Raw genomic sequence first — 14,375 nt, 5'->3', positions numbered from 1 at the left:
ACCTCTGTCTTTAACGAAATGGAACTTCAATATTTTCATTATATATCCCATGACGATGCAGTTGTAAACGTGTTAAAGAAAGACAAACAGAAACGGTGCTGATTGAATCCACTGATTGAAATGTATAGGACATGTACAAGACAGTGTCGAAAGGACGTTTTAAGCAATGTCGTAATTGCTTCCACGACCAATTATAAGGTGGACCTTATAATAGACCTATTAGGTAGACCAACAGTCCCCTAGGAGATCCGTAACAGGATGTTTCAACCCTCCTGCACTGCCTTTAGGAGGTCTGTCACTCCAAAGTCTAGGTTAAAAAAACAACTTGTACAGTATAGAGCTCAATGGAATATATACAGCTGTGATGGCAAGCACTCACGAATCACTTTAAAAACAATGATGATATCAGGTGTTTGCGAAAGGTGAGCATGTCCAACCCCACCGGTGGCACCCATCGTGAGCACAACCTACAACCACTAAGTCCATATGACCTTGATATTCGATTTTGTTAGGATGCGTGTGTATTCTCGGTATTAAAAAAAGAGTAACCTAGCTGAGGGTAGTTTTCACAAGCACATTAAGTGATTTACTTATTAAATCCATTGACACTAGGTCTTAAGCATGGTAAATATTTTCACCTTATACTACTTGTTTATTTTCAACTTATAACTTTTATTGTCATTTTTTTGCAATTTCAATGCAAAGATATTCAGAGTAACAATTATTGCATCCCTATACAGCCATGTAGCTGCATGGCAAAAAAATAAATGTCTTAACTTCCCAAATCCATTTTTAACTTTATGTCGATCAATATCCCTTCCTCTCCAGCTTTTGATGTGTGTATATAACATGTGCATATGCTCTTTGCAAAAAATCCCATATCTTGTTCATACAGATATCGTTTAATCACGGTTGGGACATTCAACGTTTTATAGCAGATATTTAGTCTTTTTAGCAGATATTTAGTCTTTTTAGCAGGTATTATTAAAACTATGACTGATGATATTCTTTAATTTGATCTTGAAAATATCTTTTACATCTTTTGGTGAAAATATTGTACATATCTTTCATCATTAAAATCAGAAACATTTGTATTGACAAAAGCATGGTGTGCTTATGACGGGGTAGGACATGCTCGTCGTTCACGAACACCTGATACCATCCCTGTTTTGACAGTGCTTAAATAAATAAATATTTCCACGGAGTTATGTCTTGTGCAGTTATGTCCTCTGTGGAACGAGTATTGAGAGTGGCAGTCTTCCTTTTGACAGGCCAAGAAAAAATGTAATATTCTGTGCAGTGACAGTCCACCTATAGATACGAAGTTTGATTATGGTAAAGTTTTTTTTTGTCTTTCAGATTTTTAGTAGCTCAAAATTAATTACACGTGAAAAGAAAAAGATACTAAGACATTTCTGTTGAAACTAGGGTCGTCGACCTTAACGTATGTCCTTGGCGTGCAGTCAACGAAGATGAGAGTGTGTCCAGGGCATGGTGCTTGAACTGTAGTGATATATAAGCATGGCAATACGTTACATCGTCACCTTCAATATTATCAGCTCATCATCCATAAGAACGTAGTCACCATCATCTATTTCATCATTGGCACCCATTAGCCGATATGTTTTGCGTGCTGGGGTGTCGTTAGACATCCGTGCATCATTCCATTTAGTTCTCACTATTTACATTATCATGATCTTCTTTTTCTTCACCATCATCATCAATTTCATGACCATCATCATCATTTGTGTTATTATTATTAACATCATCATCATCATCATCATCATCATCATCGTCATCATCATTTCCTTTCAACTTATTTTCTTACTTATAATCCAATTAAGGTTCAAGCACGCTGTCCTGGGCGTACACCTCAACTATCTGGGCTATCTGTCCAGGACAGTGGATTAGTTGTTAATTGTTAGTGGTTAGTGAGAGAGAAGAGGGTGTAGTGGCCTTACACCTACCCATTGAACCCTTAAGAACTCGCTCTGTGTTGGAGCCGGTACCGGCCTGCGAACCATGTACCTACCAGAAAGTAGTCCGATGGCTTAACCACGACATCACCAAGGCCGGTTCATCTTCATCATTACAACCGTTTTTACCATGTCCACCACCCTATGAGATTTATTTTGTTCTATAATAAACAAGGTTCCCAAAATACTGAAACCGTGGGTGCGATGGAGATCGGAACTGGCTATGAACTTCAACGCTACTGGTGGACTGACGTTTGAAGATTCCACGAGAGTGGACTTTAACAGCAAAACAAAATCCATCTTCATCCAGACTGACAAAGCCATGTACAAACCCGGAGAAGAAGGTACTCATATTTCATTAGATATTTAGTATACTATTTCAATATAGCCTAAATTCAAACAGTTGACTTAGACTTCAATGTGTGAATTTTTATATATATATATATATATATATATATATATATATATATATATGTGTGTGTGTGTGTGTGTGTGTGTGTGTGTGTGTGTGTGTGTGTGTGTGTGTGTGTGTGTGTGTGTGTGTGCCACAAATAATTTGGGTTGGTCTATCTAGCCTTAACGTTACTATCTTTGTTTTTGGGGCAATGTTATAGTGATGTCTGAGAAGGTAGATTTAATAGAAAAATAATCTTACTTTTGTTATACCGATATTTACTATTTTACTATTACAGACTTTTTATTTTAATTATAGTCAAATTTCGGGTGCTGGCTACCTATTCAAATTTAAAGGTCGTGAGGGAACCCATGACCATTGTGGTTATGGTAAGTATTGCTTATATTTTTGTGTCTCTCTCCCCCACCCCCTACCCCCTCCCAATCCCTTCCGTCCATTGTCCACCTCTTTCATCTCCGTATCTGCTTCTCTTTCTTTTTTTCCTTTGCTCTAAGTATCTGTTTTCAATTGTTTGTCAATACGGTGACAATATCCCATTATATAAAGTCTTATGGGCAATATTTGGTGTATACCTATGTTTATAACCCAAAATATTTCCATTAACTTTATACTAACCAGTAACATATTCTTAACAATGTAGGATACCAACGGCAATCGACTTAAGCAATGGCTGGACGTAGTAAATCTCGAAACTGGAGTCATTCAGAAGTCATTTGGTACGTCAAGAGAACCAGTGTTGGGAGAATGGAAAATTGAAGTCACGATGGGCGTAAGTTTTGTGCTTAATTTTTGTTCTTATTTTTGCTTAAACAACAAATGGATTAAACATAAGTGTAACAAACATAGTGAACGGAATTTTAGTAATAGGAAGGTGAGGTAATCGTTTTAAAAACATTAACATAATGATATCGTTTACAGTTCATAAGTAATCAAATGCATTGCTGCAATATCTGGTGTAGCCTATCTGCGTTTTACATTTCAGGACCAGACAGAAACTCAAGCTTTTGAATTAGCAGAATACGGTATGTAGCGTTTGATTTTATTATCTTGGCTCTTAGTGAAACAAAACTGGCATACGATTATCAGTTTTCAGGCAACCTTATTGAAACAAAACTGGTATTTGACTAACCCTAGTTATCAGGCAACCTTATTGAAACAAAACTGGTATTTGACTAACCCTAGTTATCAGGCAACCTTATGGACACAAACCTGGCATTTAACTAACCATTAGTTCTCAGAGAACCTTATGGACACAAACCTGGCATTTAACTAACCATTAGTTATCAGGCAACCTTATGGACACAAACCTGGCATTTAACTAACCATTAGTTATCAGAGAACCTTATGGACACAAACCTGGTATTTAACTAGCCATTAGTTATCAGGCAACCTTATGGACACAAACCTGGCATTTAACTAACCATTAGTTATCAGGCAACCTTATGGACACAAACCTGGCATTTAACTAACCATTAGTTATCAGGCAACCTTATGGACACAAAACTGGCATTTAACTAACCATTAGTTATCAGGCAACCTTATGGACACAAACCTGGTATTTAACTAACCATTAGTTATCAGGCAACCTTATGGACACAAACCTGGTATTTAACTAACCATTAGTTATCAGAGAACCTTATGGACACAAACCTGGCATTTAACTAACCATTAGTTATCAGAGAACCTTATGGACACAAACCTGGCATTTAACTAACCATTAGTTATCAGGCAACCTTATGGACACAAACCTGGTATTTAACTAACCATTAGTTATCAGAGAACCTTATGGACACAAACCTGGCATTTAACTAACCATTAGTTATCAGAGAACCTTATGGACACAAACCTGGCATTTAACTAACCATTAGTTATCAGAGAACCTTATGGACACAAACCTGGCATTTAACTAACTATTAGTTATCAGGCAACCTTATGGACACACAACTGGTATAAGATTAATTATTAGTTTGCAGTCAACCGTAGTGAAAAAAACAACTGGCATATGACTAATTATTAATTTTCAAGATAACAAATCATATGTATAACATGTTGTTGATAGGTGTTGCCTTAGTAAACATCACACGAACGTGTGTATGTACGAATGGATGTGAGTATGTCACTTTGTTAAGGCTAGCCTTAAACTAATTAGAATAGTATCTTGTACATTATTATTGTTATTAGCAGCCAGTAGTTGAATGTTGCTGTCATCACGTATCTAACATTCTTTTCCAATTTAGACATTCGCATTATCGCTGAAATCACAATATTCGTTGAGACAGAACACGAAAACATATTTTCTCAACGATTATTCGGCACTCATTAGAATTTAAAATTAAAAAAAACCCTGAAAGCAACTGTTACGAATGAACCACCACAATAACAAATATAAATGACTTTAATGCTTCTAACTCAACGAGCCCCCAACTTGTTTTACGAAAACAAGTAAACATTTTAATTAATAATGACTACTTGATACTTTTATATCCAGATATATAACACCACAAAAATTGGATAACACATATTTATAAATATTTATTATGAGATATACGTTACACATACTCTACCTGACTTGGTTGACTAACCACTAGAGTCCAGTAATAATCATCGATCACGAACTATCCTGGTATCTATGTTACAGGTATGAGACCTACATCAAAATATAATACTATTAATATAGTTGAGTTACAACCCGTCGGCGGTTGGGGTAAAAAGGCGGGGTATATACTTTACTCCATTACACCATAATTAGGTAGGTTATCTCTGTTGTAAAACCCCATTAATTATACATACTCATTTTGGGAGAGACAAGTTACTCTGGTCCATAAACACACTAAATAAAAGTACCAGGTTACGGCACACTAGGTGCCAAACCATAACACAATACACAACATCTACCACATACCCTGCTGGACCATAATAACTTCACCCCTGGACATCAGCTCGACTCCTTAAGGGTCCTTACACTGGATGTTCTCATCTCCTGATCACATAAATCTAGACCGCCGACAATTTAATCCCACACTGGCCGCCACACTTGGTGTTTTCATCTTCCCATCACATATATCCTCTCAACCGCTCCCTCGGTGACGTCACGTAAACTTTCTAACAGCTGATTCACTGACCTAACTAACTTTGATTACGTTCAGTTATTCATTTCAACTTATTTTCGTGCTTATATCCAATTAAGGCTCAAGCACGCTGTCCTGAGCATACACCTCAACTCTCTAGGCTGTCTTCTCTAGGACAGTGGGTTAGTTGTTATTTGGTTAGTGGTTAGTGAGAGAGAAGAGGGTGTAATGGCCTTACACCTACCCACTGAACCCTTAAGAACTCGCTTTGGGTTGGAGCCGGTACCGGGCTACAAACCCTGTACCTACCAGCATGTAGTCCGATGGCTTAACCACTGCGCCACCGAGGCCGGTTACGTTTAGTTAAGCTATATATCCCTGAAGAGGACGTGATGGAAAGCAACGTTTTAAGCGCTAATTGTCTTAAGTTGTGTTTGTTTGCTTAACGTATCTGGTAATTAGGACTCAGAACAGAACAGAACTTTATTTCTCCCAGGCCGTTTCACAACGGCATATGGGGAATATGTAACAATATTTGACAGTGACAAGATGGGTTTTACAGGAGATTCATATATATGTATACAGTATAATACATATATGTAATAAATTCAGAGTTATGCACAATGTAATATGCAATGGTATTAATTCAGCTATGTATGATATTAAACAATCATTATACTGCACCCATCCCTGGTGTTAGATGCGGTTATAATACATCAAATTAAGCTGTGAGCCGCGTCGAATTGAGCTATCTAAACAGTAATTATTAGCAACTAAAGGTAAACATGTATTTAAATGATAACCCTTGTGCAAAGCCCAAATAAACTATAATTTACCCGATTAACTAATTAGTACAACTTAACTATCACTCCCAACTAATATCCTTTCGCCAAATAACTCTACAGTGGAGATTGGCATAAAACACACATCAAGATATTTTAAGAAAATAAACTATGAAGTTATAAAATTAAGCCAAAATCAAATACTGGTATTCATAAACTCAGAAAGATTCCATGTAGGCCTACAACAGCAACCCATTCAACTGACGAGTTTTATTCTTTTCGCAGTGTTGCCGAAATTCGAAGCTAACATTGAGGTTTCTTCTCTGCTGTCTGTTAACACGACCAACATCCCAGTGAAGGTCACAGCAAAGTAAGTGTGCGAACATATTTATTCATCAATTGGTCGATATTAATTTTTTTAATTATAGATAATAAAATAATCGTTCTGGGCTTCTTTTCCGTTATTTTTCATTTTAATACTGTTCTGCTTTTTTTTTTTCAAGCTCTGACAATAATAATTGATTATTAATTTTCTTTTTTTGCTCCATCCAATATGGCCATTCGCCATTAATTCATCTCCTACTATATAAAATCAGCTGTGGGCTTAGTGTGGATACTTAGAAGCATCGTTCACCTGGTAGTGGTTGTCCTGTACTAAATCGGGAGTTACTATATAGTTTTATACTGGATTGACACATCGCTTATATCAGCAGTATTTATAAATGTTAACGTTATCGACATGTGGAATTAATATGGAGTAAGGAACCATTAGTGTTGTATAACACAGTACCTGGTGATGCCACTGTTCTCTGCTAATGATCTGTGGAGTTGATATGTTGTGTAGATTTTGAGTCTGGTTTTTTGATATGATGATATGACGTATCACTGACAAAAACGATGTCTGATGCAATACCCTATTTTCACCTTGTACATGCTTTTTCATCTTTTTTTTTTTTTTTTTGTAAAACAAAACATGTTCTTTTCGACTATAGACTTGATGCCTGTTGAACGTGCTCATGGCGGGTGCCACCGGTAAGGCAGAGTATGTTCAACACCTGATACCATCACTCTTTGTACAGTGTTCGATGAAAAAAGAAAGAAATGTTTTATTTAACAACGCACTCAACACATTTTAGTTACGGTTATACGACGTCAGACATATGGTTAAGGACCACACAGATTTTGAGAGAGGAAACCCGCTGTCGCCACTTCATGGGCTACTTTTTCCGATTAGCAGCAAGGGATCTTTTATTTGCGCTTCCCACAGGCAGGATAGCACAAACCATGGCCTTTGTTGAACCAGTTATGGATCACTGGTCGGTGCAAGTGGTTTACACCTACTCATTGAGCCTTGCGGAGCACTCACTCAGGGTTTGGAGTCGGTATCTGGATTAAAAATCCCATGCCTCGACTGGGATCCGAACCCAGTACCTACCAGCCTGTATACCGATGGCCTAACCACGACGCCACCGAGGCCGGTAGTGTTCGATGAAGGAAGGAAGGAAATGTTTTATTAAATGACGCACTCAATGCATCTCCTAGGAGAGTAGCGGTCATCTCAAGGACGAGGACCTAGCAATGGATCATGGAGGCAATTACGAACTTGCCTAACGCCCTTTCGAATTCGTCTTATTCTAAGATACAATATTGATATTGGAATACGGTTTTTGTCGTTCTGAATTTGTTTTACCTGGTTTTATATTGCTTTGTGTTTTGCTTCTAGATACACCTTTGGTCAGCCCGTAGATGGAAGCGTCATTCTAAGGTATCGACTCTCCTATTACTATGGATCATGGAGATCCGACGCCAAGAATCCTTTCAGAGAAATTAAACTGCAGGTATTGTAGAAATTTTATTGAAAACAATGTAAAACGTAACTGGCCGATGCAAGGCCATTCCCAAACATGTCAAGTGAGGTATTGCGATATTTGTTACTGTTAGCATGGCCAATTCATTACGTAAAACAACAAGGACTTTTGTGATATATCAAAGTTGCGTGCACTCATAGCACCCATCTCTTGGATCCGCACCTGATCTCTATTTGTGTTCTAGATGCGGAACGGCGAGGCCACGACCATAGTGCCAACACTCGACATACGTCAGCTAGCTCTAGAAGGGGACCACATGTCAACCCCCACCAAGACGGTCGCAGACATCTCTCTCAACTACCGCTCGGTAGTGTTCGAGGCCAACGTCACGGAGATTCAGTCAGGACGTGTTGTGTCTGCCGAGGCCACACGCCAGTTCTACAGAGACGCTAAGAAGATGAACTGGATGAACTTTTCTCCACGGATCTACAAACCCGGTCTTATCTATACCGCTTATGTAAGTATCACGACCAAGTTGATGTTTTCCTTCGTCTTGATGTCAGTTCATTGTGATAATATACGTTGCTATAGTCGGAAGAATACACATTGTTATTACACATATTTATTATACATCTGTTCATTATACTACTACATGTAATATGTTATATTATATGTTACACACATGCTCGTTATACTACTACACGTAACCCGTGCTTCGCACGCGACGGTTTAGATCAAGTGTGATGGACGTACACTGGACGTTCTTCCCCCCCCCCCCCCCACCCGCACCCCCACCCCCCAAAAAAACAAACAACCGGCCGCCGTTTATAGCCACTTATCTTTTAAGTAACAGAGATGACGGCGTCCATTTAGGTTGTGTCTATAGAATTCATGTTTGTTCGCAATATCTAGCACAGTGTGTGTATGGTATTTGACTGGTGCTGACCACGAAAGGATCCTTGCGAAGTGCGGCATCGGCTTAGCATACAGAAGGGGATCAGCAGTGTAGAAAAACTGAGGAGAAGCGATTATACCGATATACAACTGTTTTAAAATATATTTAATTATGTTATTTAAAATACTGATTTAAAATATTATTTTATCAGCTCAAAGTTTCGTACCAAGACGACACCTTGTTGCCCCTGGACACCAAGTCACGCGTGAACATCACTGTCTTCTACAACGTGGAACGACCCACCACAACCACCTCATCGACCACAACAACACCGACAACCACAACCACCACTAGGGGTCCAGAGTTTGTAACCAACAAATTCAAAAGCAATAACACAAAACGTCTAGATCTAATTGAACTCCCCACTTTGCCAGATGGACCTGGCTTCAAAAGGCCGCCGAGATTCTACCCCAGGTACGACAGACTGAACTTGAAACCTCAGTGGTATTCCATTGGCAAAGGAGGAATCATTGTCCTGAAGGTTAAGATACCAAAAGAAGCTAACAGCATCTCCATTGAGGTAATAATTATGATGATGACTGCTTTTGATATATTACGCAATAATGTTTTCACCTGGTTAAGAATAGCTACGTTGTTAAAGTAGCGTTATGTACAGTATGATATAGTAATATAAAGGTAATATTCGTTGATACGCAAAAGATGTGATTTTGTCTGTCATGGAAACTAAACTAAAAACCATTTTTCTTAAGTTTTTTATTTATTTTGTTTTGTTTTGTATTTTGTTTTGTTTTTTATTTAGTTATTTTTAAAAAAACTATTTTTTTTTGGGGGGGGGAGAGGGGGCTTTTGGGGGGTATTTTTTATTATTTTTATTTCTTTGCATTTTGTAACACTTCCGTCTATTTTCACGTCAGACCGTAAATATATAAATGCATCATTGTTGGCAATATTTTAGGTATTGAGGAGAGGCTCTAGTACATCTGTATCAAAGTGTTTATATACAAAATGTTATTATCTACAATATGTTTATACAATTATCTTCAATTCTTAGTAGTAATAACTGAAGCAGCAGCAGCAAGCGACAACGTTGTAGTGGTAGTAGTAACATAATGATCAATCAATCAAACAATCGATCAATCGATCGATCGATTAATCATCAATCAATCAATCAATCAATCAACTATTTATTTTCATATATGAATTATATGAAAAATACACAGATATGCACCCTGTGAAGTAAATCATTTTCAGTTTCTTTAAGGACAATAATATTTATATATTAATAGGCTAAGTTGGAGGGCAGTGACGTCATGGCATACCGGTATGTGTCCAGAAGCTACTCCCCTAGTGACAACTTCATACAGCTCTCCCTCAAAACACCAACACGACCAAAGGTGAGTTATACTCCACGACACGACACACGGCACACTTGATTGTAGGTATAACAGTATACAGTACGATAGAAAGATTAAAAAATTATGTCTTAAAGTCATGTTTTATGTAAAATGTAAAAAAAGAAAAAGAAATAGACAATTTAATATTTTTGGACAAACAAAAAATTTGATATTATTATTTAATTTTGTTAGCACGTTTGTCCTGGGCACACACCTCAGTTTTCTAGACTGTTTGATTAGGGGCTAGTTGTTAGCAGTTAGTGAGAACAAAATCGGTGCAGTGGCCTTAAACTTACCCATTAAGTTGTTACACTTGTTTTAGGTCTGAGCCGATATCGGGAAGCGAACCCAGTACCTACCAGCCTTATGTCCGATGACTTAACCACTACACCACCGAGGCCGGTCATGTGCCTATTTCATGTTTTGTATATATGTATTTTAGCTGTCTGGTTGTTCGGGAACTGTGATGTGAAAGTACGTATAATGCCTTGCCGTGTAATAAATTGTGGAATATTTGTCATTTTAGGTTGGCATGTCTGCCGAATTTGAGCTCAAGTCTACGGAACCAGTCAAAAGAATCACATACCAGGTAATGAAAATAGTGACCAGTATCAAAAATCCTTATTGGTCCCATAACGGTTTCATGTCCGTACTTCTGTCTGTTTGTCTGTCCGTCTGTCCAACCACCTGTCCCTCAAATAATTTTTCTGATGTTGTTGGATTTGGTTTTTTGGACAATGATTCCATATATTCAGCTGACTTTTTGTGCATAGCTTTCTTCATATACTGTTAAAGATCAAGTTTAACATTCAAGTAATTTATCAATCTTCGACAGAGTTATGTCCCTGGAACATAGCAAATACGACAATATGTTGTGACCGATGGGGACATGTATTGATATTGCATTACTCCCAGAATGCTTGTTTTAAATCGTATACATGTTATTAGTTATTAGTGTCCTCTGTAGGCGTGTTGTCGTTGTATAGAGTTGCCAATGTAGCAGGGTGATTGAAAAGCATTTCGAATGATGGACGTACATGTTACAAAATGACTATTATCACATTCAGTGATTATTCACGAACGAAGGAAGGAAATGTTTTATTTAACGACGCACTCAAAGCATTTTATTTACGGTTATATGGCTTCGGACATATCGTTAAGAACCACACAGATACTGAGAGAAGAAACCCGTTGTCGTCACTTCTTTTCGATTATCAGCATCTTTTATATGCACCATCCAACAGACAGGATAGCACATACCACGGCCTTTGATATACCAGTCGTGGTGCACTGGCTGGAACCAGAAATAGCCTAATGGGCCCACCGATGGGGATCGATCCTAGAACGACCGTGCATCAGGTGAGCACTTTATTACTGGGCTACGTTCCGCCCCTGTTTACGAACGATTCCATTGTTATTTTCAGGCGAAGCTCGTAAAATTAGGATAGTAATTTTTTCATGAAAATATTGGGGTAAGATGGTACATATAAGCGCTGTCCAATACAATGATGTTATTTCCTGTAAAACTACCACCGTTTACATGGTGATAATCCACTATAAAAGACTATCTTGTGAAGAAGTGTCAATGTTTTTATATTTTTAGATTATATCCAAGGGAAAGATAATAATCTCAAAGGACGTCGTGACACCGACTGCATCAAACCTCATGTCCCTGTCTATTCCGATTGTCGCTGCCATGTCTCCGAAAGCAGACATCGTCGTGTTTCATGAACGGGAAGACGGGGAGGTCGTCGCCGACTCCATGTCTGTCAGTGTGGAAGGGACGTTCGACAACCAGGTACGACTTCGACAACGAGAAATGTGCAGTCTAGAATTATCATCGGCATATTCAACGATATGAGACATGTTACTCTGTCGTTGTTTTATTTGATTTATTAACAAACCAATTAGTGTATTCTTTACCCATTGGTGCACCACGTCAGTCTGTTTTAATTTAAACAAGATTAAAGTAAACTACAATGACTTACTATAATGAGCTCTATTCATTGTTAGTTTTGATTTAGTAAACTGGTCTGGGAGTGGCAGTCTTCTTTGTGGCCGTGCAAGAGGGATCTTCTCTTGAGTGTCTGTTCTGTAGACGAGGCACTAGACAGAGATTCATGGAATAACGCACTATTTTGCCAAATGTCAATTCGACTGCATTTTTCAGAGATATAGCCCTGTTTTGTCGTTCAGAAAAATTGTTTTGTTATTAACCAATAGTAAAGATAAATGAACTGAACTGAAAATAAAGGTGCAATTCGAGTACTTATTTTTAATATTAATAATTTTGAATGGATATTTAGGATTATATGCTCGAGCTTAGGGTAATTATTATACTATAGGTAGTCGTAATGATTACTTGACTTGAAATATACGCTGTGTTGACGTTCCTCTTCAAATCACGCTCACAACCGTATTCCATTTTGTAGACATTTTAAACATTTAGCATCGGCTAAAAATAAACAAGATTACGTTTTTCTTCTCTGAATTGTGTCAACGTAGCAATAATTCATCTATATTCAAAATATTGCTAACAAGTGGGATATAACAACATGTAACTGATATGAGGTCATGACCTCTCAAAAAACGTATCACACAATGTGGGATATGAAAAATATCCAGTGGGTAGGCCACCGAGGTGTAATAAATTAAACTATATTTCAGGTGCGTCTGTCGTTCAACAAGGACCAGGTCAAACCGGGGGAGAAGGTAACTTTGACGGTTAGTGCCGACCCAGACACCGTGGTCTACATTAAAGGAGTCGACAAGAGTGTGCTGCTTCTCAAGGATGGAAATGACATCACAGAAGACAAGGTATGATTTTAAAGAATGGTCAATTATTCTCTTTGATATAATTCTGAAATATGTCCTTTTATTTGTAGAATGTTTTTTTACTGTCTGTTGTCTGTCTCTGTTGACTGATCGGTCTCCCCCCCCCCCCCCACCTCTCTCTCTCTCTCTCTCTCTCTCTCTCTCTCTCTCTCTCTCTCTCTCTCTCTCTCTCTCTCTCTCTCTCTCTCTCTCGCTCGTTGTATTTGTCTCTCCCTATATCACTCGCTCTCTTTTTTACCTTCTCTTTCTGGGGTTTTCTCTATCTATCTCTCTCTTTTTATCCTCTCTCTCTTCTTTTCTTATGCCTCTCCCTCTCTCATTCTCTCCCTTTCTTTTTTGTGTCTCTTATTTTTTCTTCTTTCTCTTCTTTTCTTTATCTTTCCCTCTATATATCTCTTCCTCTCTTTATCTTCTCTCTTCATGTCTGTCTGTGTGTGTGTCTCTCTCTCTCTCTCTCTCTCTCTCTCTCTCTCTCTCTCTCTCTCTCTCTCTCTCTCTCTCTCTCTCTCTCTCTCTCTCTCTCTCTCTCTACGTTAAGCAGCAACATAAAAGAAGTAAAAATATGGCTTCATGTGACTTCTCAGTGTAGGTCAATTGTTTTGCTGTTCCCTGGTTACCGTTTCATTAAAAAAGTGAATACAATTTGTGCTGTTTGTCCTGACAGGTACTTCGAGAATTGACGAGCTATGACTATGGCGGTTATTACCCGTATTTTGACATCATGAGATCCTGGTGTTGGGTAATTCCCTCCAGCGGATCAGATGCCAGCAGTATATTTCGGGTAGGTTATAATTGTCGGGTGAAATATATTTCCAATTATTATGAAAAGATAAAATAATTAATTAACGTTAATTTTTTTTATTATTATTATTTTATTTGTTACGCACAGCTGTAATTTGTTTTGCTACTTAACAACCATATACATACATACATACATACATACATACATACATACATACGTACATACATATGTATATATACACACATGAAGAAATAATAAATACATCTAACATTAATTAAAATATGAATGACCATTGTTCTGAGGTACATGTATGCACCTTTTCTATTTTGCATAAAATACATTTTGATCTACAACCAACTCTGGAATGACTAGAAACACACAGTGTTTTAAGGGAAGGACAATATAATGGCAAAAAATTGTAGTAACCTAAATTATTTTA

At 37.8% G+C, this 14,375-nt stretch overlaps 1 protein-coding gene across 3 annotated transcripts in view; it reads left to right on the top strand.

Annotated features, from left to right (window-relative positions):
* Positions 1–14,375, top strand: part of LOC121373944 (murinoglobulin-1-like) — a 51,197-nt gene that overhangs the window by 16,858 nt on the left and 19,964 nt on the right. For all 3 annotated transcript variants that reach the window (XM_041500788.1, XM_041500789.1, XM_041500787.1), the window contains exons 5-17: positions 2,152–2,320; positions 2,689–2,759; positions 3,032–3,160; positions 3,374–3,413; positions 6,527–6,611; positions 7,965–8,079; positions 8,294–8,566; positions 9,156–9,524; positions 10,252–10,359; positions 10,886–10,948; positions 11,963–12,157; positions 13,027–13,176; positions 13,859–13,975. In XM_041500788.1, coding sequence (XP_041356722.1) covers positions 2,152–2,320; positions 2,689–2,759; positions 3,032–3,160; positions 3,374–3,413; positions 6,527–6,611; positions 7,965–8,079; positions 8,294–8,566; positions 9,156–9,524; positions 10,252–10,359; positions 10,886–10,948; positions 11,963–12,157; positions 13,027–13,176; positions 13,859–13,975 — 1,884 coding nt within the window. The remainder of the gene's footprint in view (positions 1–2,151; positions 2,321–2,688; positions 2,760–3,031; positions 3,161–3,373; positions 3,414–6,526; positions 6,612–7,964; positions 8,080–8,293; positions 8,567–9,155; positions 9,525–10,251; positions 10,360–10,885; positions 10,949–11,962; positions 12,158–13,026; positions 13,177–13,858; positions 13,976–14,375) is intronic.

The sequence above is a fragment of the Gigantopelta aegis genome, chromosome 6, assembly GCF_016097555.1.
Source record: "Gigantopelta aegis isolate Gae_Host chromosome 6, Gae_host_genome, whole genome shotgun sequence".
NCBI classification, from domain to species: domain Eukaryota; kingdom Metazoa; phylum Mollusca; class Gastropoda; order Neomphalida; family Peltospiridae; genus Gigantopelta; species Gigantopelta aegis.
This window is presented reverse-complemented; position numbering and strand designations above follow the sequence as displayed.